Below are 22,680 nucleotides of genomic sequence, written 5' to 3' on the forward strand. Positions count from 1 at the left end.
ATGGTACCTAAGGAACTACCCTAGGATCTATGTTTTTTAACATAAATCCATCGCCTAGGCGTCTAGGTGACAAGGCGTCCCCCGTCGCCTAGCCCCGCCTTGGCGCCTTGAAAACAATGCATGATGATTAGTTCACTTAAACATTTTACTTATATTCATGACATCTAATGATGATTGTAACCACCTACTAACCTCCTATGCTTTGTTGCAGACATTTGGAATGTTTCTTTTCTTTGGGTGTAGGTGAAACTTGTCTATTCAATGACTCAGGAGAAGGGGAAGAGTTTAGTGGAGATGCACAAGGGCAGCAGTATAGCTACATTTTAGCGGCTCAAGAGAAGGGGAAGAGTTTTGTTGAGATGCACAAGGGCAGCAGTATTATGGACTATCAGGGAAGAGAGGAATGCAAGATTTTTTCTTGAAAAAGAAAGGAAGGAGGAGGCTGTGAAGAAATGTGTAATGACTAGGGTGATACAATGGGTCAGAACCATGGACATCTTCCCACACCTATCCTTTGATAATATATGGAGGAATTTGGGTGAGGTAGCAAAGAGCCCTCCAAAAAAGGAGCAAGTTCGTCTTCTTGGGTCACCATTGTTTTAAAAGTGCAAGGCACAAAAAAAGCACAAGGGCCAATTTGTGCCCGAGGCACAACGCGAGATGCATGCCTTTTTGAAGCAAGGCGCAAAAATGCAAAAAAAAATGCTAAAAATAAAAAAAAAATTGTCAGAAAATTCAAAAAACAAAAAATAAATATCAAACATAATATTAATAAAAAATATAAACTTAAATTTTCGAATAAATGTTTTATAAAACCTATTATCTAAAATTAAAATACATAGCATAACATGTAAAGAGTATTCATATGAAAATTTTAAAAATAAAATGTAACATATAAAGCATTTTCAAGCATGTAAAACCCACAATCTCTTTTTTTCTTCAATTGCATTACTTCAAGTAGCTAAAGTGATGTAAAACATAATGCATTCCTAATTCTATGAGCAGCCTTTGTACCACGCCCCTCGAGGCAAGCCCAAACAAGTCCATGTTAAGGTCTTAAATCCTTTATTCTCACAGAAAAAAATAATGTTGTTCATTCATTCATTTTAATAAAATATCTTCTTAAAAGGCAATTAAAGTTATAAATTCATTATTTTTTATGTGAAAATTAAGAATTTAAGACCCTAACATGGTCTTGTTTGGGCTTGCCTCAAGAGGTGTGGTCAGGGATCTAGGGGTAAAGCCGCTAGGTTCAAAAAATAAAGCAAAAAAAAAAGCATAGAATTTTAAAAAGGCACACACCTGGGCTGAGGCACAAGGCGCATGTGAAAGGACTGCGCCTAGGACCTAAGCAAGGCGCATACCCTAAAATGCGCCTAGGCGCACCTTTTAAATCATTGCCTCTGACTAAAGACTTCATCAAACTAAACTGTTATGGAAGCAGCCACGGAAAACTAGGCCCATTTGGCATAAGAGGTGTGTTTAGAAATATACATGGATAATTGTCACTTTGTTCTTGGTACCATTGGGTATGGGCAAGGATCAAAATATCGATACAATGCACCCCATATTGGGTATATCATATCCATATCGATCCACTCAAATATGTATGGATACACTAATACACAAGTATTTTAAGACATTTAATACTTCAAGATGATGGACTTCATCCCTCTAATGTTTATAAAATAAAAAGGTAAAAAATAAAAAATAAAATAACAGTATCAGTCGTATCAATACACACCAGTACCCAACTTTTGGTTTCAAGTATATCGATATTTTGATCCTTGGGTACAGGAAATTCAATTAGGGTTGAGTTCTTGGCAGTAGTAATTCAAGAGTGCAGATAGCAAAAGATCTAAACTCAGACAAATTGGTTGTAAATTTGTAATTGAAGCTGACTCCAAGATAGTGGTGGGATGGTTTTTGAGAGTATAAGGATGACATAAAAAAGTTCAAAAGGCTTACTAGCAACATGACAATGAGGATATAGTGCGAGAGAAGATTGCCAATGGGATGGCTGATTTCTTAACTAAGCAAAGGGTTAATAGGGATCAGTTATATTGGGCTATGTTGTAATCTATTTTCTTATTTTTCTATTATGAGAGGTGCATCTGACACCTCTCTTTGGAAACTTGTACTGGTATATATACTGAATCTTCTAATAAAATTGAAGTTACTTATCAAAAAATATGAGATGTCATGAGGATTATAACCTACACATTGCCACATTGGACAATCCTAGCACTTCACCTCACACCTTTGCATTTGCTATATGCAAATACATAAAAACAACAATAGAAATGTGCATACATCAATCACAAATACAGCAAGATACATGAATCCACAAATGAACCTCTCCCGTCAGCCATATAGAGGGATGATGTGACAAATTCAGAGCATTCATTAGAGGGATGGGTCTGACTGGATTTGATTTGTGCATTTTTTTGAAGATAAATCAAAAAGAAAACGTATGAAGAAAGAAAGGGATACAGGACGCGGTATAGGTGATAAGAAATCATCCAGAAAAAGGAAATAGCAAACAATTATCACATTCCTTCCTCTATTTGTTGGATCAAAACTCCCATAAGCCAATAAAGCAAAACAAAACTCCCAAAACACGTGCAACTTTGTCTTAGTCAGAATTCTTCAAACCAGATGGAGTGAGACTCAAACAATTGAATACTTTAATGAACGAATTTCTAAAACAGCAATAAAGAATTCATTGACATAAAAAATAGAAAATAAGAGCATGCTGAAAAACCCATATAAAACATCATATAAGAAGAATTTGTCAAATAATGGACAAAGCTTCATGACCCAATCTGCTCAGGGTACCACTATAGTATTCAACACTTCGATTCCAGCCATCCCCAAAGATAAGCAGCCCACCACCCTTGTATAGGTGGCAGATCCTAGATGCACATCAGATGTAAAAATCATCTGCTGAACTGTTCAGCATGTAATTTCCTTTTTTTTTTATAATTAGCAGGTGATCTCCAAATTCAAACAACAGAAAATTCCAGAGTACCTCGTCTGCTGCTCCAGTGCCTGGATAGAACCTCCCTCCTTCATGCCTATGCAAGGAAATATACAATACCTAAAGAACAATCCAATTCATTCAGCAAGCAATTTGATACAAAAAACCCAATATTTTCCATAGTATAAACATGTCAGAAAGCAAACAATAGCAATCACAAACTTGAAAATAACACAGTTAAAGCTCATCTACCACTCAATAAAAATAAATATTGACATCATTCAGGATTAGTATTTTAAAAATCAACTCAGAAACAGAAGTGCTTTTCCATCCAGGTGGCAGGTTAGTGGTTCAGCCTTATAGATCAAACAAATTAACCTTTCATATCATAAATTAAATAATAAAATAGATAAAATAGATAAGTTTATAGGAAAAAGTACAAAATTTTTTAAACAATTTACAGAAAAATTAGGTATGTCTCTAATATTATACATTCATCATATTAAACAAATATAAGTATGACAAATGACAATTGTCATTATTAATGATAGAAATGGCTGAAATACAAAAAAAAAAAGCAGTTCAGGGGTGAAACAAACCCAGAAATCTGGCTGGGTGATAGGTTAACCAATCTGACTGCCATGTTCAACCACAGGTTAAAAACATTATTCAGGATAGCAATTCTTTTCAGAGAAATAAAAACCCATTTTCTAAGTGAACATTCAACATTGTTATGCACGGTAAACAAAATGAAAGTAGTCCAAGAAAAGATAATAATTATTGATCAAAAAAAGAAAAGATAATAATTGAGAATCTACTTGTTTTAATGTAGTCAAACCTCAGAACTATAGACCTACAGAATTGCCATTAGCTGCCAATTAGAGAACTGGCATTGAAACTCTGTCCTCAATCCAAGAAGAAAATGGTCCAATCCAGCCAGGACAACTTTCATTTCATTTCCCCCTGCCAAAACATAACATATGGGAACAGGTTTGCCAGTTGGCCCCTAGTGAAGAAGTCCAAATGAGACAGGTATCCTCCACATGGCAACTTAGTTTGGGACAACAAGGATACTCAGTGTTCATCTCCTCACACTCAGGGAATAAATTTCGGCCAAAAAGACCTTGTCATGTATCAATAATAAAGATAATCATAAATTGTATTAACTTGTGAATTTAAAAAAATGATAAAGACAATCATAAATTTGCAAAAAAACACCCTTTTAGGCAAGGGCAAGCTCCTACCACCCACCCAACTAACTCCATCTTTTTGTTTACATATTACAATCTCCCATTCCAGGAGGCAGCCACCCAAATTAGCATAGAGTTGGCGTGGACTGCAGGAATCAAGCCATGGCTCATCTGGTGCACGATCCAGAATGGCCATAATACACACGCATACATGTCAATACATATAAGCTCAGTTGTGCTCATCATAGAGCTTACCAATTTGTTTCCCTCAAATATTTCTTGTGTGCCATTTCCATGATGTACATCCTGCAAATAGAATGCATATAACTTTATTGTGTATTATTTGGAAACATTGCATAGACCAAGAAACGAAATCAGAGACCAGATTAATAGGAACTCTCTGTCATTACCCAATCAACAATTAATACTTTCTTGGCACCTGAACGCTGAGCTGCCAATGCAGCAATTGCTGCATTATTGTGGAGACAGAAGCCCATCGATTGTCCTACACCCGCATGATGTCCAGGAGGCCTAATCTGACTTACAAAAACAAGGAAGTAAATATTAGTAAGTGTTCAATGTCAATTGAAAGGTATCTAAAAGAGGTTTGACTGGGGAAAATAAAGGAAGTCCCTTACCAAAGCAAAACCGTTCTTGGTTCGCCCTGACATAATTGCTGAAGCAAGATCTGCACACAACCCTGCCGCAACCCTTGCAGCACATGCTGAGTGTTGATTAGCATATGTGTCTGGAGTGAAATAGCTGTTGATCAAATGCAATGAACTGATGTCAAAATCGCTGTTGACAAAAAACAATGAACCAATGCAAAAATCAACCATAACAATCTATTAACCCCAGAAATTCCAATATCATATCTATAAGCAATAAGCATGGTATTATAATAGAAATATTTTTTTTGAAGAATCAAAAAGAAATTTCATTAAATTGAAAAAAGGGAAGTACACCTCAACACCAATGGTTGTCAAGTTGGCACACCAGATACACGCTAGAAATCAAACTGAAGAAGAGTCTTCATTACAAGGCTGTAAATCAAGGGTACACCAGAACCTTTCCAAGAAATCATCTTTGGATACTTGGTCAAGACTGGAAGTCTAAGCACCCAATCTGATAAACCCCATTTCAACTCCACGTTTACTCTTACAAACAAACTGATACCGAGAATGTTTCACTTCCTTCCCAAAATTTTGAACACCCCTGAATTCCAAATAATACAGCTCTCCTGAAAGTCCTGAAGCTTTCAGCTCCAGCAATTCTCCTCCATCCTCTCCCAAGGTTTCATTCTTCATTTTTAAGTCAAAGTTTTCCAGTTTTGTTTCTTGTAACAACAGCACTTCTGGTTTGAGATTTCTAAGCAGATTTCTCACTATCTCCCTTCTTCCTTCCTTCAGACTCCTCACATTCCACCTACTAATCTTAATCCCTATCCCCCTCCCACCGTCTACGCCCCAACTCCCTTCCTTCACTCATTCTGGTCCAGACCCTCCTCTTCTCCCCCTTCCTCGTCCCACTCCTTTTTTTCTAGAATCTCCTTCCTCTTCTCTCTTCTTTCTTTCAAATTTCTCAAATGCTATCTTCACAAAGCCTTCCCCTCCCCAGAACACTAAGGTGAGGGATTTCCCTATCTCAACCTCCCTTTCCACCAATTCATTGATATTCACCTCTCCATTTTATACTAGCTCCGAGATGTTTTGGGCATTTTGAAATTTCTGTGCTCTTTCTTCCTCTCTAAACTTGTCCCCTGTTTCTCCAACTTCGTTCCCCTCCCTTCCCTTCTCCTCTTCTGGTCTCTGAAGAAGGCCTGATTGCCTGCTTTTTCTTTTATATGCCCACCCTGTTTTGTAGCTCTCCTCCTTCCTCCCCCTCCTGCTGCTTTCCTTTTTCTTTTGTTTTTTCCCCTACTTCCTCTTCTATCCTCTCTCCTTGCTCCCACTTCCTCCTGCTCAGTCCTTCCGAAGAGGGGGTGTTCAGCAAAACAACTTGACTTACCTCTTCAGATCTGGGAGAAAGCTGTAGGATATTAGAACCAGATCTCTTCACTAATCCTCTCTTGCTTCTTTCGATCTTTTCGGGTTCCGCTTCCTCTGTTGTGTTCTCCTTAAATGTTGGAGTTGGTTTGACAGGATTCTGTGTTGTGTGCCTTAGGAGAACTAACCCCTAAAAGCTAGCTATTAGAGGGAAGGAACCCAAGCACAATGTATACCCCACAACAGCATCCCAGACTACCGATGTGGGATACCTCACATTAGCATACCATACTACTAACATGGGACAAATGGATCGTAACATTCTGCTTCTCTAAACTGAGCTGCTCCTCTCCGTCACCACCTGGGATGGTCTCTTTCTTGTTGAGCGCAGTTCAGACTCCCTGCTACTCGACTGAGAGAAATGGTCTCCTACAACTTTCTGAACTTCAACACCATTGCTGCTTCTTTCTGCCCTTGTTGATTTCTCCTCTGTTCCTTGTTTCTGAGTTTGATCTTCCACCATCAAACTTGTCAATGTCTTATTGTCTTCCTCACCTTCCTGGATTCTTATTTTCCTTCCGTTTTTATACCTGGTCACCACCTAAATCCATTTTTCCTTCCCTTCCTTTTCGTCAGTTCTAGCAATAGAACTACTGTTATAATAGAAAGATAGCATACTCTAGGGTAAAAAAGAAAAAGGTACAGTCTACAATGCCTACAAGTTATATCATCTTATCCCATGCAAACCCAAGCCAATCATGTCCAAGGATAATGAAGAGAAGCATAATTAATTCATTTATTGCCATGTTACTAAGATGGCCTCCTTCCTTTCCCTTTCTGATATGAATTTTTATAAGTTCCAAGTCAAGGATATCAACAGAAAGAAGCTCCATTAATTCATTCATTGCCATATTCCCAAGATGGTCTCCCTCATTTCCCTTTATGATAAGAACTTGACAAGTTCAACAGAGCATAAGAATGTTTACTTATGTTGACCCACAGATCATTCTGTACCACAGATCATTTTCCAAAAGATTCTCCATTTTGTTCTTCTTTGGGGTATCAAGACCTGGAATATGTACAGACATGGAATCTTTGAATCATCCAATATTTCAAATGAATTCAAAGATCTCAATCAGGATTATTTTCACAAGGGAGAACAACTTTGTCAAGACATGTAAATTTCTTTTGTGTTGTCATTGTTGTTGTTTTGAAATTTCTCTTAGCATGGAGATTATCCCCCTTTGTCTAATTGGGACAGTTTCACAGAGAACAAACAGAAAATTCTGTTGCATTAATGATTTTACTGATGTAAAGATATATCTCTCAAGCTTCACTGATGTAGAAACTAGAAAGATATTCCCTATGCATCAGGCTTCCGATTCTAACAAACTTTATAATAAATCCATTCTCTCTTCCTGGGAAAAACAATTTAATCCTGGTACACCTAGAGAAGAGCAAGGTTTTCCATATTATCTTCAGCAAGCCCTTCAGCAAAATACTATTAGTTTCTGTGCACTACAAGCCAAAATCAAAACAACTTTATGATTTAAAACAATACACACAAGTTGTGCGAGTGTACACATGAATGAGAGTGAAAGTGAGAGTGAGAGAGAGAAAGAGAGAGAAGCCAAATGGCATACCTAGACATCATGCAACTTGTAATTTCAACAGCTTCAATGTGCTCCAGGGAGTGGACCTGAAGATTCATAGTCATAAATCAACAAATGGAGGCAACAGAGGATTTGGATGATCTGATCAGAGGAAAAATTACACAAAATACAAGAAAATCAGAATTATTCTCAGGCATATTTAGTGAATGTCCAAGACCCTCAAGTAATGGGCCTTAGATCCATGCACGCTCCTGCACCTAAACATGGATCTAGATGCATGAATATACCATTAACTTGAATTCGAAATAGCACGAGTGTGTAGTGTGAACTCACTGGCAGGATCTCTTCTTGAGTAATTTCCCTAGCAGGAATTGATAAACATCTTCCAGGAAAAATACCTGCAAATCCCAAAAGGAGGAGAAAGAGGGGGAGATGGCAAAGCAATAACAATTTTAAAAAGAACGTTTTAGAAAATTAAAACAATAGCATAGCAACCAACACTGAAGCATTAACAATTTTAAACAGATGGGAAAATTTAGACAACAAGCCTGCAGTAGCAAGGCTAGCAGCAATTGCTCGAAGGCGATCTGGTCTTTCTGGATGTGGATGGGACTTCATTTCAACCTATTCTAGCACAGGCAAAACCATTAAAAAAATGGAAGTTTTTCATAACCATAAAGAATGGAAACAGATAATAGAATTTCCAATATAACAAGAACAGATGGATTCCCAAACAACATCATCATACTCAAAGTCCCGCAATAGTTATACAGCGAACTAACCATAGAAAAATACTCTAAACAGCTTGACACTGTTAGAAAATTCACCATGCTATGAAATTGGAACATGATTATACAGAAATTATCTTTTTTTCTTAACAAGGCAATTATAAGGAACTTCTCTGATCAGCATAAGCCAATGTTCTTACAGGGAAGAAACAAGACAAGAAAATTATGGAAGGTGCAAACCAAGATTATTAGTTGCCAGAAGAACTCCAAAGACAAAAACACAAACAGAAAGAAAAGGAAAATAGAATAAATGAAAACACCATAACCTCTCACAGCCATTTTCTAAACCCAGCCTAGATAGATCTTTTCGTAATATAAACACTTCAAGAGACCCACAACATCATAAAATTGTATTAAAGGTGATCAACAATTTAGCCAATATGATATGATATCAGCAAACCAAGAAGCTTATGTGATGATAAGATAATTAATGCAGTGTTTTTCATTTTTCTATTTACCTTCCAATCAGTAACAAGTACAAAATCTCATTAAAATAAATTGTACTAAATAAATAGGTGCAAGCTCCTGGGTGTGCTCCTATATACTCATTTGACTGTGCTGAAAAACAGAGCAGGAGAGTTGTGTCAGTGTGTGTGTGTGTGTGAGAGAGATGTAAGATAATTCAAAACAAACTAATGTGAAAGGCTTAAAATGGAAAAATATATGGATCTTAATTCTCAGTTACGAAGTTCATGAAAAGTAAACTGTGAGTCAGGACATTTAAAATACAATTCTTGAGTTCTGAAAGTGCACATTAAATCAATTTATGTCCTTTCACGCAGTCCTGGTGTCTAAGGTATGACACTTGAGCAACATGTGCATCAGTGCATGCACGTCTGACACAAACAAAACAATTTAAAAACCAAATTTCAACATTCGTACCGCAAGCAAATAAGACATAATCCCGGTTCGGGTGATGGGATGACCAGTCTGACCTGTCAGGTCAACAACAAGTTGAAAACATGGAGTGGAATCCACAATTTATTGGATTCCAGAATCCAGTAAATTGATGGACAAGCAACGAAATTCCACTTCTTCTTGCATTCCGTGTAATACAATTTTCAGAGCCAAGCTATACTGTTCAGGTAATCCACAGAATGGAATGAAATCATTGAAACTCCAAAATTTTTGTCAGAGGTTAAAAAACTTGTTCCTATGTCTGTGAACAATCATACTAATTTAGGGCAGTTCCATCTGCAGAAATTGAATGAAATCATAGAAATGCTGAAAAGTTTGTCAGAGGTTAAAAACATGCTTCCATGTCTGCCAACTATCATACTAATTTGGGGTGGTTCCAGATGCAATATTTCGGTCCATATGGAGCAAAAGGAATTCATGAATCATGAATCTTTGAAAACTATGTAAGCTTTGAGGAGTCAATAGTAAGGAGAACCATAGAAAATTTATGGGCGTGATTGGCAGTTCACAAAAATGTTTAAAAGAGGTACCATAGAGCACTTATTTTGAGACATATTTTGAAAACCTTTTTAGTAAGCAGCAATATTGTTTGATGCTTCTTTCTTTTTGTAAATTTCCTATTTTTTTGTTCGTTACAGTATAACTTCAATACAATACCTTACTTCTTTCTCAAAAAAAAAATATATCCCATTGTACAGTAGGGGTTATTTTGATACAAATGTTGAAAACCTTTTTCATAAGCAGCAATGTTTTTTTATGCTTCTTTCTTTTTGTGCATTCCCATTGTAGAGTGCCTTGGTGTGCATGGGTGCTGAAATAATTTTTTGGCAGCAATATTTCAACGCCTCATGTTTTCAGGGGAGAAAAAGGGAACAACATGAGACTATAAGACAAACACCCATTAAAAGAACTCGCAAGCACTGATGATTAAAAGTTGGCACACTAAAATACGTTTTTTATTTTCCCTTGAGAAAAAAACCACCATGTGTGATGTGTCCACCCTCCACAGATATAAAATGCAAAATCGGTGTGTTTAACCTTTGAGAAAATTAAATGATAAAAGAAATTAACCATAAGAAAATATAATAAGAACACAGTTCTAGTCAACTCAACTCAACAATACCTCACACCCATTACTCGGGTTGGTTCTGAAGGCCATAAGCAGTTAACAAAAAGAAATAATAGGGAAACAGTGCAGAAACATACTTCTGAGTGAAGCAACATTCTCTCATCAAAACCAACTGCAGTGAAGTTCTCCAATGCTGATTTCTGTTCACATGACTCTACAACGATTTTAAAACCAAAAGTTATGAGCCCACAACTACATTATAATAATCTTCAATTATCAAAATATTTTGATTTTGTTGCCAATCAAAATTTATACATTACCTTATTACTCAAAAAAAAAATACAACCAACCAGTAACCTATTACGATATTGTTAACAATTGTAGTAATCATTTGGAAGTGATTAAATTTGATAACAAGCATCCCATAATATCCTATATGTGGGGCAAAACCTTATCCATACTTGCATATCCATAATACTAAGCAACTCAATATTGTTCCTTTAAAAACATCATGTAAGCAAATGAGTCATAGCAACAGGAAAATACATGAGATACATTATGAATGTTCATATGCAAGCTTCTAAACAAGAATAAGTTCATATGCAAAATTGTAGGATTTCGTGTTATTGATTCAAAATAAATAAAAAAGGAAAGGGAAAAAAAGCAGAAAAGAAAGATCATAGGATTTCAACATTGATGCGTTGATAGAAAAATCAAGTACAAAAAATACATCTCAAGCTTGTTCTAAATACTGTAATAACACAATCATTAATCATGAGAATGATTATCATCACCATCATAAAATGATTTCCCAAAGGGGATATACACTGCAAGGTTCCAGGTATTGATAAAAATGCCAGCTTTCTTACTATAAAACTAAATTTGAGATGCAACAAGTCACCAAATTATTGATTTCATTGCAACTCAAAGGAACTACTATAGGCATAAGCAATGATTTAAAAGGCGCGCCTAGGCGCATTTTAGGGTAGGCACCTCGCCCAGGTCCTAGGTGTGCGCCTTGTGCCTTAGCCCAAGCATGTGCCTTTTGAAAATTTGCCGTTTTTTCCTTTTTTTTGAGTTTCGCAGCTGGGTTGGGGCTCCGCCCCCGGACGCCCGTGCCACGCCCCTCAAGGCAAGCCCAACCGAAGCTTCGAGAATCCCTATTTGGTAATGCTGCCCATTCATTCATCCTAATAAAATATCTTATTAAAAGCAATTAAAACTATAAAATCATTATTTTTGTGTGAAACTCAGAATTTAAGACCCTAACATGGACTTGTTTGGGCTGTGCCTTGAGGGGCGTGGCACAAAGGCGGCTCGTAGAATTAGGAATGTAATATGTCACATTAGCTACTTGATGCAATTGAGAAAAAAAGAGATTGTGGGTTTTATATGCTTCAAAATGTTTTATATGTTTGATTTCATTTTGTAAATTCTCATTTGAATACGCTTTACATATTATGTTTATGTATTTTAATTTTAGATAATAGGTTTTTTAAAACACTTATTTTAAAACTTAAGTTTATATTTTTATTAATATTATGTTTTATAATTTTTTGATTTTTTTTACTTTTTTATTTTTTAGATTTTTTTAAATTGTGCGCCTTGCCTCAAAAAGGCATGCGCCTCCCTTGCGCCTTTCACTTTTAAAACACTGGGCATAAGGGTATAAAGGCATTTACTTCACATGTTTGTGCTTAGATCCAGCTCCTTATGGTTATAGTAAGTGGTGGAAAAACCGACTCCCTGAACATTGGGGTAGAAAATGACCTTCATTATACTGAAAACCTAGGTTTCAAAGAGAGAAAATGAGGGAGAAGTTTCTTCAAGCAAAACATGAGCATTCAAAGCAAAGACTCTCAGGCAAACGTAGAGTAAAATGCAGAATGGTTGGGACCTTGAAATGCACCCTAATATAAGATATATGAAGATTTTTAACATCATAACCAAAAAAAAGTGTAAATATCTTGAAAACACACTTAAACACTTAAAAGATATTTATGGATTAACTTTTTTGCTGGTTAAAGTTTTGGATGAAAGTATATCAATAGCAAAATTAAACACTTTTGAAATACCTATTTCTAATGGACCTAAGCAATGAGCCTTTAACATTGGGTGGTTAGAGGTCAAAATCAATAAGAAATAACCAATAATAGACTTGACAAATTGGTGACAGGAAAAAAATATATATATAGGTCCTATGGAAAATAGAACCTATGGCTTCACGTTAACAAATGAACCATACATCGTAGCATTAGCTTATTATTAAATCTAGATGCCGTTAGATCTGTTAAGAACATTTCACGCAGAAGGTTGAATTGGTAAATGAATATTTGCCTTTTAGACTATTAAGTTTCTTTAGGAACTTTTGGTTGTATGGATAAGAAACTTGCAAGAGGTCTTTTATTGTTTGGTTTCTTTCTAATGATAAACAACTGAAAGTTATCAAAGGATTGTTAGCATGGTATAATGGAGGAGATGCTAAGAACAACCTGCTCCTATACCAAATTAAATCCATATCTATGCTAACAGGTACAAGTTATAGTCTCGTTAAAAGTAATGCCTACAGTGACAGGAAAAAAAAATAGGCCTTATCACCAAAAAAAAAAAAAGAATTGTACTACTTCATTATCTGATATAAACAACATCGTGCATTGTATTCTGCACCCAGCAACAAGGCCATTTCCATAGAACACTCCGCAAAGATCACATTGGGGATACAACCCAAGGACAAGAATGTCAAACGACTCGAATAAAATCTAACAATCAGCAATCTGTAAGCAAATACCTTGGCCCTTACTGGTCGCCACTGTTTCAACCTGAGCAGGAGCTGCTTCTTGTGCATCATTAGGCGCAAAAAAACCATGCTTAACTATTCCAGACTCCTTATATTCTCCACAGATCTGCAGAAACCCAAAGGGCGTTACTTCATATCTCCATAAACCACAAACAAACGCACACTGAACTCAAAGCAAGAGGCTCAATACATAACCGTACATCACAATAGACAACATCATCGAAGTTAACCATTGTACAGTTAACGCAAAACCACTTCTCGCTCACTACATGCTTCTGCACGGGTTCCCAGTCACTATCGTCGTCGTCATCGTCGTCGTCGTAGTCCGCTTGCTGGTTATACATGTCTTGCAATGTCATTTCCCTCCGCTGCCTAGGCCTCTTTTTCTGCAAAGTAAGTATGAAACCAAATCAAACCATTACTGCTTGTCAGAAGCCAAATTTCTTAATAACCCTTTTCTAATAGAGCTAATCCGTTATGCCTCTTTATAGATAAAGTATCAGGACGTACAGTCCCATTGTGATTATCCGCATCGAAATCTGCATCTCTAGTGGTGGTGGAGGTTCCTTCAGGCTGGGCGTTTCCATGGCTTCCATTACTTAAGCAATCAGCAGTGCCTTCGCATCCAACTTGTTCAGCTTGTCTTTGATGATCACCATTCGCAGCTTCGCCGCTCTTAAAATAACTGGTTTGCTTGGTTTCAGAGTCCATCCTATATAACCCTGAAAACGCCATCAAACGGCGGAGAAATCCATGAGAAATTACAGTAGAACAGAAGAAATGAAATCCCCGAAAAAGGAGGTAGGTCAGAGGTTTTACGATCTTCTGCTTGAATAAGAAAATATCAGAAGACAAAAGAGAACAAGTTTATATCAGACATCAGGCAGGTTGGAGGGATTGGAGCGTATGAACGAGGACGGGAGCAGAACACTTACCACGAAAGGGGCTGAATGAAAAGAAGCTCCTTATTCCGCCAAGCGGAAAGGCGAGTCGACAAGCATTCGGCTTACGAGTTGAGGCTGAGCGAGGTCGCTTACCAAACTTAAAACATGTCAATCAAATCCGTGCCGATTGGGACAATGGGTGAATGCTAAAATGCATAAAACAACCACTGCATGAAACTCTCAATGCCTCGCCCTTGCGTAAAAGGGTTTTTTTAACAAAATCTCGAGTTAAAGTTGGGCAAATTTCTTAAATTACCCTTACTGTTTTGGTGTTGTCTTAAACTACGCTTATTCTTTATGATAATTGGCATACAACTCCTTCCCATCTAAGACCCTTTGGTGTTTGATTTAATTTTAAATTATACCTAAAATACCTTTTTTGGCTGACCTATCCTAGCAATTTTGATTCTATTCTTACGAGTCAGCAACTAGTAGAAGTATCGACAGTGACGATTTTGATCAATTAAAAAACAAACAGAGGAAAAGGGGGGTGCGAAGGAAGGAGGGCCATCGCTATTGAAAGTTGCAATTATGACAATGATTTATTTTGAATGACAAAAAGAAGGGAGACGATGGGTGCGAGTAGGACAAGGTGATGAGAATTTCGTAGTGGAGGAAGAAAGCTGTAGGAGGGGGGAGAGAGAGAGAGAGCGAGAGAAAGAGAGATTGTTGCCACTACTCTTTAGGTCAAAGATGAAGAGGAGCGATAACCTAGAATATTGTTATGTAAGCCCCTAATTTCCAACATGAATCTAAGGGCCAAAACTCATAAGTTTGTGAAGATATTCCCTTAAGCTACTTAAACAACCCGCCTCCAAACCCTATGATGCTCCTGTCGAACCCTCCAGTTAACAAAGGAATAAGTAGGATCTTCTTCAAAAACATGTATTTGTGGTAGATTCATGGTGGGTACATGCCCACCCATCTCTCTCCCATTCCCTTATATTATCCCATCTTCGCCACCACCATTGCAAATGTTCCTCTAATCAAGAACAACCCCCGTTATATTAGGTTTCTCAAGCACATCATACCCACTAATAAAAGTAACAAATAATCTGTAGAAAGCATACCTAAACTAACCATTACACAGAGTGACTTAATCTACCACTCGGCTCATACAATACGAACCAATCTAAGGCATAAAAATACTACTTTTCCCTTATCTGATAAGTCACACCAACACTAGTTGTGTTCCTCTATGCCAATATGAGAAATATTAGGAAAAAAAAAAGAGAAATGGATTCAGGTTATAAATGGTGCTTTGATACCATGAAAATAATCTAAAATCGATATTCAAAGGGAAAATGGAGAGAAAGAAATGGAGTATAAACAATAATAAGAATAGTGGAGAAAAAATGAGAGAGATAATGGTTCAGTTCAGTATGAGATCAGTCTAATCTCTCTAACTTCACCCAAGTCCCTTCAAATTCCCAATTGCCCCCAAGACCTAGCCTCCATTATTGAGCACCACCTTTGTTGCTCGGCCCCCTCCACCTCAATTTGTTATACATCACTGATCACATCCCCTGAGATTTCAAGGTCAGTTAGTCCTCAACATTTATCAGAACCAAAGAGCTTGAAGATCATCGACGATGTCTTCCATTGAACCATGAGTTTGAGTTTTCCAAGTGATGAGCAAACTAGTTCTTTTAATCCTTCCGTTAACGGACACTGATGATGATGAAGATTTAGTCAATTGTTAGAAATAAAAGGGGTATTGTTGAGTTTATGGGGTTTCATCAAGGGTATTATTGGAAATCTTTTAAATATAAGTTGTGTTATGTCTTGTAATCTCGACCATTGGAGATAACTAAGATCCAAGGGCTGGTATCTCTTAGGTTTTCCTTATTGTTGTCTTTTGTCTTTTGAGAAAAATGTGTGAAAAAAGAGGAGACAGAGAAAAAAAAGGACATGAACATGAAAGCAAGAATGGCTATAGAAGGAGAGCCATTGTAACTCTATTAGAAGCTTCTATAGTGGATTTCTTGTTCTTGAACGTCTGTGGATGTAGGCCGTAGTGCTGAACCACGTAAACCTGGTGTATTCTCTCCATCTCTCTTCCATTTCTCTACTATATGAGTTATGCATGTTAAATTTTTTGTACTTGTGTGTTTGTTATGCTTGAATACACTATTCCATTAGCATAGTTTTAAATACTTAGAACTGGTATCAGAGCAATTGGTTTTCTTTATTGCTATGGATTGTCTTGGTGTATGTATTGTTGGATCACGAAGGGGAGTTGGCGGTTCTATTAATTCGTGAGTTACATAGTTTTTGGTTTTGGGTTCATTGTTAAGAAGGTGGAGTAGTTTTATGTAGGTTTCAAGCACTTATAGTAACTCTAAACCCATAAAGGTTACGTCCCAAACATTACGATATTCTTTTAACACTCTAGGTGTTTGTTTAATTTATGGGTTATTTTAAAAGGACGTGTTTGAGGTTGTTTTACTAAATCTGAACATACATATCAAGAGAACACACCATGAGCTCGAAGGGAAGCTCTTCTACTATTTGGTTCAGCTTGTGGCAAACAAGAGTAGATGATTTTTTTGCAAGACAATATATTTTAGTAGCTTTGGATCATGTATCGGGCTTGAAGACAACATCAGAAATTCGAAAGAAGCCGGAATCCATATACATGTCAAAGTCAATGACAAACGTATTATTTTTAAATGAACAATTTTATGGACTTTGCATGGAGGAGGGAGCAAACTTACTTGACCATATAAATGAATTTAATCAAATTATTTCCCAACTCTTGAGAATAGAAGTTAAGGTTGACGATACCAACAAAGCCATCATACTTTTGGCTTCACTTCCAAAGTCCTATGATAACCTTGTCACCACTTTGGTATATGGGAAAGACAAGCTCAAGTATGATGATATTACAACAGCACTATTGGAAAATGAGTTGAGAAAGAAACATACTAAGGATTCCCATGGAGAAGGATTAGTAGTGAGAGAAAAGGGGAAATGAAAGGGAAGGTCTAGAGAAAGAGGAAAAATGAATGGAGAAATGTCAATATCAAAATCCAAGGCCAAAGAATCCAAGTGTTTTTATTGTCATAAGGAGGGGCATATGAAAAAGAACTGTAAACAAAGAAAAAGGGATAAAGAAGAAAAATGAAGTACATAAAACAAAGCAAGCAAGTATCACAGCAGAACAAGATGTAGAGGTACTTGTGATTTCTGATAAGGAAAGAGAATTTGCAGGAACTTGGTTACTTGACTCTGGATGCTCCTATCACATGTGTCCACATAAGGACTGGTTTGACAACTATGAACCACATGTTGGTAGTGTTGTTCTCATGGGAATTTATGCAGCTTGCAAAACTATAAAGATTGGTGCCATCAAAATAAAAATGTTTTATGGATGTGTAAGGACAATTAGTGGAGTTTGACATGTCCCAACATTGAAGACAAATATTATCTCCTTAGGTACACTTAAAGCAAATGGTTGCTTATTTACAGGGACAGATGGCGCTCTTAAGGTTAAGAGAGGATCCATGATTATAATGAAAGGTAAAAGAGAAGGCAATCTCTACATTCTGGAAGGGAATACAGTGACAGGTGGAGCTGTGATTACTACTCTAGTTGATGCAGATGTAGATGATACAGATTTGTGGCATATGACACTAGGCCATATGAATTAGAAAGGCTTGTTAGAATTCCACAAAATGAAGGTAGTAAGTGGAGAAGAGACTTATAGGCTAAAATTCTATAAGTGTTATGCATATGGAAAGCAACATAGAGTATCTTTCAAGATAGGACAACATACATGCAAAGAAGTCTTGGAGTATGTTCACTCTGATGTGTGGGGTCCAGCCCCTGTCCCATCTAATGGTGGAGGTCATTACTTTGTAACTTTCATTGACGACTACTCCAAGAGGGTTTGGGAGTATTTCTTGAAGCACAAATCCGAGGTATTTACTAAATTTAAGGAATGGAAGGCCGAGATGGTATTACAAACAGGAAAAAAGGTGAAATGCCTAAAGATTGACAATGGGATGGAATACAATGACGGGGAGTTACTAAAATCCTGTAAAAGCCATGGAATCATAAGGCATTTTTCAACTCCAAAAACACCCCAACAAAGTGGAGTGGCAGAGAGAATGAATAGAACATTGACAAAAAGAGCTAAGTGTGTGAGGCTGCATGTTGGATTACCTAAGGTATTTTGGGCAGAAGCAATAAATACAACCCGCTATCTAGTTAACAAATCACCAAATTCAGCAATTTGATGCAAAATTCTTGAAGATGTTTGGATTAATGGAAAACCAGTCGATTATAGCAAGTTGAGAGTTTTAGGATGTCCTGCATATGTTCATGTACATGAAGGGGAAAGATCCAAGTTGGATGCAAAGTTTGAACCCTGTATCTTCATTGGGTATGATAAGGGAATTAAGGGGTACAAGTTATGGCGATCCAATAGCCCAACGTGTGTAATATAGTATAGATGTGGTTTTTTATGAGCAATCCATGGTGAAAGAAATCAGCAAAGAAGATGAAAAGCTACTTGTAGAACAAGTACATAAGCCTACATCTAATGATGTTTCCTCTAATGACGAGAACAATAGTTCACTACATTCATCACTAGAGGGATCATTGGGCCTAGAAGAAAGTCAATATGAGCAGGTGGAGCAAAAAAGACTAACTACCAATTGGTCAGGGATAGAGAAAGAAGGTCCATCAAACAACTTGTGAGATACGGATTTGAAGACATGGTGGCATCTGCTCTCATATGTGGTGATGGTGACCCTTATGATTATAAGGGTGCACTCAACCAAGATGACAGAGATAAGTGTCTAACTGCAATGCAAGAAGAAATGGAGTCACTTAACAAAAATCATACTTGGGACTTGGTTGAACCACCTAAGAACAAAAAGACGATAGGTTGCAAGTGGGTATTCCACAAGAAAGAAGGAACAACTAATAATGAAGAGGTGAAGTACAAAGGTGGATTAGTATCAAAGGGGTACAACCAGAAGGAGGGTGTGGACTATAATGAGATTTTCTCTCCAATAGTGAAACTCATTTATTTGCATCGTGTTTTCCATGGTAGCTAAACTCGACTTAGAGCTTGAACAACTTGACGTTAAGACAACATTCCTTCATTGATGAGTTGGAGGAAGACATCTATATAGAGTAATCAGAAGGCTTTAAAGTGCTTGGAAAGGAGGGTTTAGTGTGCAAATTAAAAAGATCACTTTATGGTTTAAAACAATCACCTAGGCAGTGGTACAAGTGTGTTTATGCTTTTATGGTTAATTTAGGTTACAAACGAAGTTCTTATGACTATTGTGTTTACTACAAAAATTATAGAAGATGGTTCACACATTATTCTGTTGTTATATGTTGATGATATGCTTGTAGGTGGTAAAAACATAGAGAATGTCTTGGAATTGAAGACCAAGTTTGGTGTTGAATTTGATATGAAGGATCTTGGAAGGGCCAAGAAGATTATTGGGATGGAAATTACCAGAGACAAAAACAAAGGCAAGCTATGAATTTCTCAAATGAAGTATATCCTAAAGATTTTGGAATGTCAAATGCTAAACTAGTTCAGACACCACTTGCACAACATTTCAAGTTGTCAACAGAATTGTCACCAAGAACTGATGAAGATAAAGAGCATATGTCACACATACCATATAGTAGTGCTGTTGGGAGCCTTATGTATGCAATGGTATGCACTAGGCCTGATATTGCTCACGCAGTTAGTGTTGTGACTAGGTATATGGAGAATCTAGGGAAACAACATTGGCATTCAGTAAAATGGATTTTTCGATATCTAAGAGGTACTGCTGATGTGGGTTTATTGTTTGACAGAGGGTCTTATAAAAATCGTTTGGTCAATTTTGTTGATGTTGATTATGCTAGAGACTTAGATAGTTGTCATTCAATGATGTGATACATATTTCTTCTAACGGGAGGTCCCATTAGTTGGAAGGCAATGCTGCAACTTGTTGTTGCCTTGTCCACTACTGAGGCTAAATATATGGCAACAATGGAGGGTGCTAAATAGACTATTTGGTTAATAGGTTTTGTTAATGAATTGGGTTTGCAACAAAAGAAATCAATTTTGTTGTGTGATAGTCAAATCGCAATTCACCTAGCAAAGAATCAAGTGCACCATGGAATAACAAAGCATGTGAAGTTTCATCGGATTCAAGAGATAGTTTCCAAAGACAAAGTACACTTGGATAAGGTGAGTACACTTGAAAATATAATTGATATTCTTACCAAGCCTGCTACAACAAACAAGTTTGGGCATTGGGCAGTTTGTCTCAAATATGAGATAAGAGAAGATGTTCCTATAGAGCAAGAATGGCACCTCATGGTTTTTGAGGTGTGAGTTCACTGGTGATCTGTGAATGGATAAGAAGGTTACTTGACATGAAGGACCTCTTTACTTTACTTCGATTACAAGCCAAGGTGGAGAGTGTTGGGTTTATGGGGTTTCATCAAGGTGGGGAGTGTTGTGTTATGTCTTATAACCTCAGCCATTGGAGATATCAAAGATCCAAGGGCTGATATCTCTTAGTTTTTCCTTATTATTATCTTTTGTTTTTTGAGAAAATGTGTGTGAAAAAAAGGAGATAGAGAAAAATAGGACATCAACTTAAAAGCAAGAATGGTTGTAGAAGGAGAGCCATTGTAAATCTATTAGAAACTTCTATAGTGGATTTCTTGTCCTCGAACATCTGTGGACGTAGGCCATAGTATTGAACCACGCAAACCCGGTGTGCTCTCTCCATCTCTCTTCCATTTCTCTATTCTATGAGTTATGCATGTTAAATTTTCTGTACTTGTGTGTTTGTTATGCTTGGATACACTATTCCATTAGTATAGTTTTAAACACTTAAGCAATCAGCAGTGCCTTCGCATCCAACTCGTTCAGCTTGTCTTTGAAGATCACCATTTGCAGCTTCGAAAAAGCGAGTCGACAAGCATTCGACTTACGAGTCGAGGCTGAGTTTGCTTACAAATTTAAAACGTGTCAATCGAATCTGTGCCAATTGGGACAATGGGTGCATGCTAAAATGCATAAAACAACGATTGCATGCAACTCTCAATGCCTCACCCTTGAGTAAAGGTTTTTTTAGCAAAACCTTGAGTTAAAGTTGGGCAAAATTCTTAAATTACCCCTAGAATTTTAGAAATTAAATAATTATACCCCAACTGCTTTAGGTATTGCCTTAAAGTACCCCTATTATTTATGACAATTGACGTACAATTCCTTCCCGTTAAGTTTCTGTCATAGACCATTTACATGTGAATTTACGTGTTTGATTTAATTTTAAATTATACCCAAAATGCCCTTTTTGGCTTACCCAACCTAGCAATTTTGAGTCCATTCTTACAAGTCAACAACGTGTAGAAGTATTGACGATGACAAATTTGGTCAATTGAAAAACAAATAGAGGAAAAAGGGGGTGCGGAGGAAGGAGGGCAACCCCATCGGAAGTTGCAATGATGACAATGATTTAGTTTGAATGACAAAAAAAGGGAGATGATGGGTGCTAGTAGGACAAGGCGATGAGAATTTCGCAGTGGAGGAAGAAAGTTGTATGAGAGAGAGAGAATTTGTGGAAAGCGAGAGAATTTTGTAGATTTCGAACATGAACATGAGGGCCAAAACTCATAAGTTTGCGAAGATATTTCCTCAAACTACTTAAACAACCCACCTCCAAATCCCAGGATACTCTTGTCGAACCCTCTAGTTAGCAAAGGAATAAGCAGGATCTTCTTCAAAAACATGTATTTGTGCTAGATTCAAGGTGGGTACGTGCCTACCCATCTCTCTCCCATTCCCCTATATTATCCCATCTCTGCCACCGCCATTGCAAACATTCATATAATCAAGAACAACCCCTGTCATATTAGTTTTCTTAAGCACATCGTACCCACTAATAAAAGTAATAAATAATATGTAGAAAGCATACCTAAACTAACCATTACACAGAGGGACTTAATCCACAACCTGGCTCATACACCAGCACTAGTCGTGTTCCTTTTTGCCAATATGAGAAAGATTAGAAAAAAAAAAGAAACTGACTCAGGTTATAAATGTTGCTTTGATACCGTGAAAATAAGCTGAAATTGATACTCAAAGGGAAAATGGAGAGAAAGAAATGGTAGTATACACAATAATAAGAATAGTGAAGAAAAAAATGAGAGAGAGAATGGTTCAGTTCAATATGAGATAGTCTAATCTCTCTAACTTCACCAAGTCCTTCAAACACCCAATTGCCCCCAAGACCTAGCCTCCATTCTTAAGCACCACCTTTGTTGCTTGGCCCCCTCCACCTCAATTTGTTATACACCTCTGATCACATCCCCTGAGATTTCAAGGTCGGTTGATCCTCAACATTTATTGGAACCAAAGATCTTAA

General features: G+C 37.0%; 1 protein-coding gene across 21 annotated transcripts in view; it reads right to left on the bottom strand.

Annotated features, from left to right (window-relative positions):
- Nucleotides 1-14,470, bottom strand: part of HDA15 (histone deacetylase 15) — a 37,802-nt gene extending 23,332 nt beyond the window's left edge. For 5 of the 21 annotated variants that reach the window (XR_016112654.1, XM_088983251.1, XM_088983252.1 and 2 more), the window contains exons 1-12: nt 14,276-14,470; nt 13,851-14,062; nt 13,541-13,726; nt 13,332-13,446; nt 10,681-10,757; nt 8,317-8,392; nt 8,102-8,166; nt 7,799-7,854; nt 4,809-4,932; nt 4,581-4,706; nt 4,426-4,476; nt 3,032-3,100 (exon numbers count right to left, since the gene is read on the bottom strand). Coding sequence is in view for 18 of the 21 variants with exons in the window: in XM_088983251.1 (XP_088839377.1) it covers nt 3,032-3,100; nt 4,426-4,476; nt 4,581-4,706; nt 4,809-4,932; nt 7,799-7,854; nt 8,102-8,166; nt 8,317-8,392; nt 10,681-10,757; nt 13,332-13,446; nt 13,541-13,726; nt 13,851-14,051 (1,146 nt within the window). In the remaining 3 variants the exon portion in view is untranslated. Of the gene's footprint in view, nt 1-3,031; nt 3,101-4,425; nt 4,498-4,580; nt 4,707-4,808; nt 4,969-7,798; nt 7,855-8,101; nt 8,167-8,316; nt 8,393-10,680; nt 10,758-13,331; nt 13,447-13,540; nt 13,727-13,850; nt 14,076-14,159 lie in introns of those variants that run through there. The other 16 variants (XR_016112653.1, XM_088983246.1, XM_088983257.1 and 13 more) reach the window with 7 other exon arrangements.
- Nucleotides 14,471-22,680: the final 8,210 nt, after the last annotated feature.

Source organism: Nelumbo lutea, chromosome 4 (genome assembly GCF_056320005.1).
Source record: "Nelumbo lutea isolate HS-2025 chromosome 4, American lotus-T2T, whole genome shotgun sequence".
In the NCBI taxonomy this organism is placed as follows: domain Eukaryota; kingdom Viridiplantae; phylum Streptophyta; class Magnoliopsida; order Proteales; family Nelumbonaceae; genus Nelumbo; species Nelumbo lutea.